The sequence below is a fragment of the Pieris brassicae genome, chromosome 3 (genome assembly GCF_905147105.1).
Source record: "Pieris brassicae chromosome 3, ilPieBrab1.1, whole genome shotgun sequence".
Taxonomy (NCBI): domain Eukaryota; kingdom Metazoa; phylum Arthropoda; class Insecta; order Lepidoptera; family Pieridae; genus Pieris; species Pieris brassicae.
In genome coordinates this window covers 1,983,977-1,985,959 of record NC_059667.1, presented here as the reverse complement: position 1 = coordinate 1,985,959, position 1,983 = coordinate 1,983,977, and the positions used below count along the sequence as shown (strand labels likewise).

Here is a 1,983-nt window from a genome sequence, read left to right as displayed (position 1 = left end):
TATTTCCATCTTCTTTTAGTGTCTTCTGTGTGCCCTTTTCTAACAAAGGCCTCCTCCATTTCTCTCTGCACTGTGCCACTCTCTGTCATGCACATACGGACTCTTTAATTTGGTCTATACACCGTCTCAGTTGTCTTCCTCTTTTCGATAGTTTGTTCGATATACCTTGGGCAGCAGTTTAATACTTTTTTGCTCCACTTTTCAGTTCCTCCAGTGCCTTACCCATTTCCACTTATGTTTATTTATTTTTATTGTAACATCTGTCACCTTAGTTGCTTTTCTTAAAGCTGTATTCGTTTGACGTTGTTATTTCATAGGTATACTTAATTGGTTTTGGTTTTTATATATGTAATAAAAATGTGAAATTAAACAAATAAATAATTTATATGTCGTTTATTTAACAGATGTTTATGTACAACATACTATTTACACTACACGAGTAACATTTGGTTCAATATAATCGATTATCGTTTACCAGTAAGTGGAGTAGTAAGGAGAAGCGTAACGGGCGTACTGGGCAGGAGCCAAGTAAGAGTTGCCTGAGTACAGGGTAGGTGCGTAGCGAGTCAGGTAAGGTGCGTAGGATCCAGCGATAGCTGGGGCAGAGTGAGATACCACGGGAGCAGACGCAGCGTATGAGTAGGTGCGGGTGAAACCGGGAGCGGAAGCGTAAACTGAGGGTGCTGAAGCGTAAACCGAGGGAGCTGAAGCGTAAACTGAGGGAGCAGAAGTGTAAACTGAGGGAGCTGAAGCGTAAACCGAGGGAGCGTAAGACCTGGTCGCTACCAAAGATGGAGCAGCGGCAGCGTAGTATGTAGGAGCGACAGTCTTAGCTACAAGAGCTGGGGCGGAAGCAACGACGGTAGGGGCAGATGCGACGACGGCGGGGGCAGACGCAACCACAGCGGGAGCAGCAGAAACAACCGCTGAGCCAACGCGAGCCTCAACAACAGCTGGAGCAACGGCTGGTGCAACAACGGCGGCTGGGGCGGCAACAGTTTCAGTGATCACAGCTGGGTCCTTGCGTACAACAGCGTTGAATCCATTGACATCATCGGCTGTGTAGTCTACGGTACGCTTGGTGCCATCAGCATCGAGAAGAGAGTATTGGCCCTGAACGAGACCTCCAGACCTGGTCTCCACTTGGCTCTTGAAGTCACCGGTGTAGGGATCAGCTACGTCGTATGCGAAGCTGGTGTAATCGTTGTCTACTTTCGCTACTGGTACAACTGATGCGTGGGCTAACGCCACCAGAGCGGTAAGAACTACAACCTGGAAAAAAACCACTATTAATCACAAATATCAAACACCGGCGCGTACAAACAAGTTGACACTGTAATGTGTATTTAATATTCAAGTTTTAATTCCACACCTTTGCTGCCATTGCTGAGTGTTCAAGTGAATCTCGTCAAGTGAATACTGATGAATCTAAACAGGAGCTTTTATACGAATCTGCGGGCGTGGTCTTTTGATATTTTAAACTACATGTACATGATAATGTCGATGTATCCGGAAACACAAGGCCGTGTACTCTGGAAAGTACAAAGAAATGATAATTTGTATCAATTAAGATGCCTTTCTTTGGACTCATAAATGATTGATGCAGGTGGAAATTTATGGGATCAACTTTTTATTGTTTTACTATGGAATTATGACAGTTTTTTCTACAAAATTATGTGTTGTTTGCAAGACATGTACAGGTTTTGACGCGACAAGTGACATATGAAAGCAAAAAAAGATTTTTCGAAATCCTTCATGTTAAGTTCACTTAAATTGCGGTTTAACAAAAATAGATTCATAGTTAAATTAATTATGATAGCCTTTTATTTCAGATACTTTTACACATTGATATTTTTATCTGTATGCCGTTTATTTTTCCGCCATTTCTGTCTGCACTGTGCCAGTCTCTGCCATGTACCTTCTATTTCCTTGATTTGGTCCCTTCACCTTTTAGGTTGTCTTCCTCTTTTTCGCTTCTTGTAC

At 42.9% G+C, this 1,983-nt stretch overlaps 1 protein-coding gene across 1 annotated transcript; it reads right to left on the bottom strand.

Moving 5' to 3' along the window:
- Positions 1-378: 378 nt before the first annotated feature.
- On the bottom strand, positions 379-1,452 carry LOC123707463 (cuticle protein 16.5-like). The gene is made up of 2 exons (XM_045657522.1): positions 1,373-1,452; positions 379-1,272 (listed from the first exon to the last, which is right to left on the bottom strand). The coding sequence occupies exons 1-2, from the start codon at positions 1,382-1,384 to the stop codon at positions 472-474; spliced, it is 813 nt and encodes a 270-aa protein (XP_045513478.1). The 5' UTR covers positions 1,385-1,452; the 3' UTR covers positions 379-471.
- Positions 1,453-1,983: the final 531 nt, after the last annotated feature.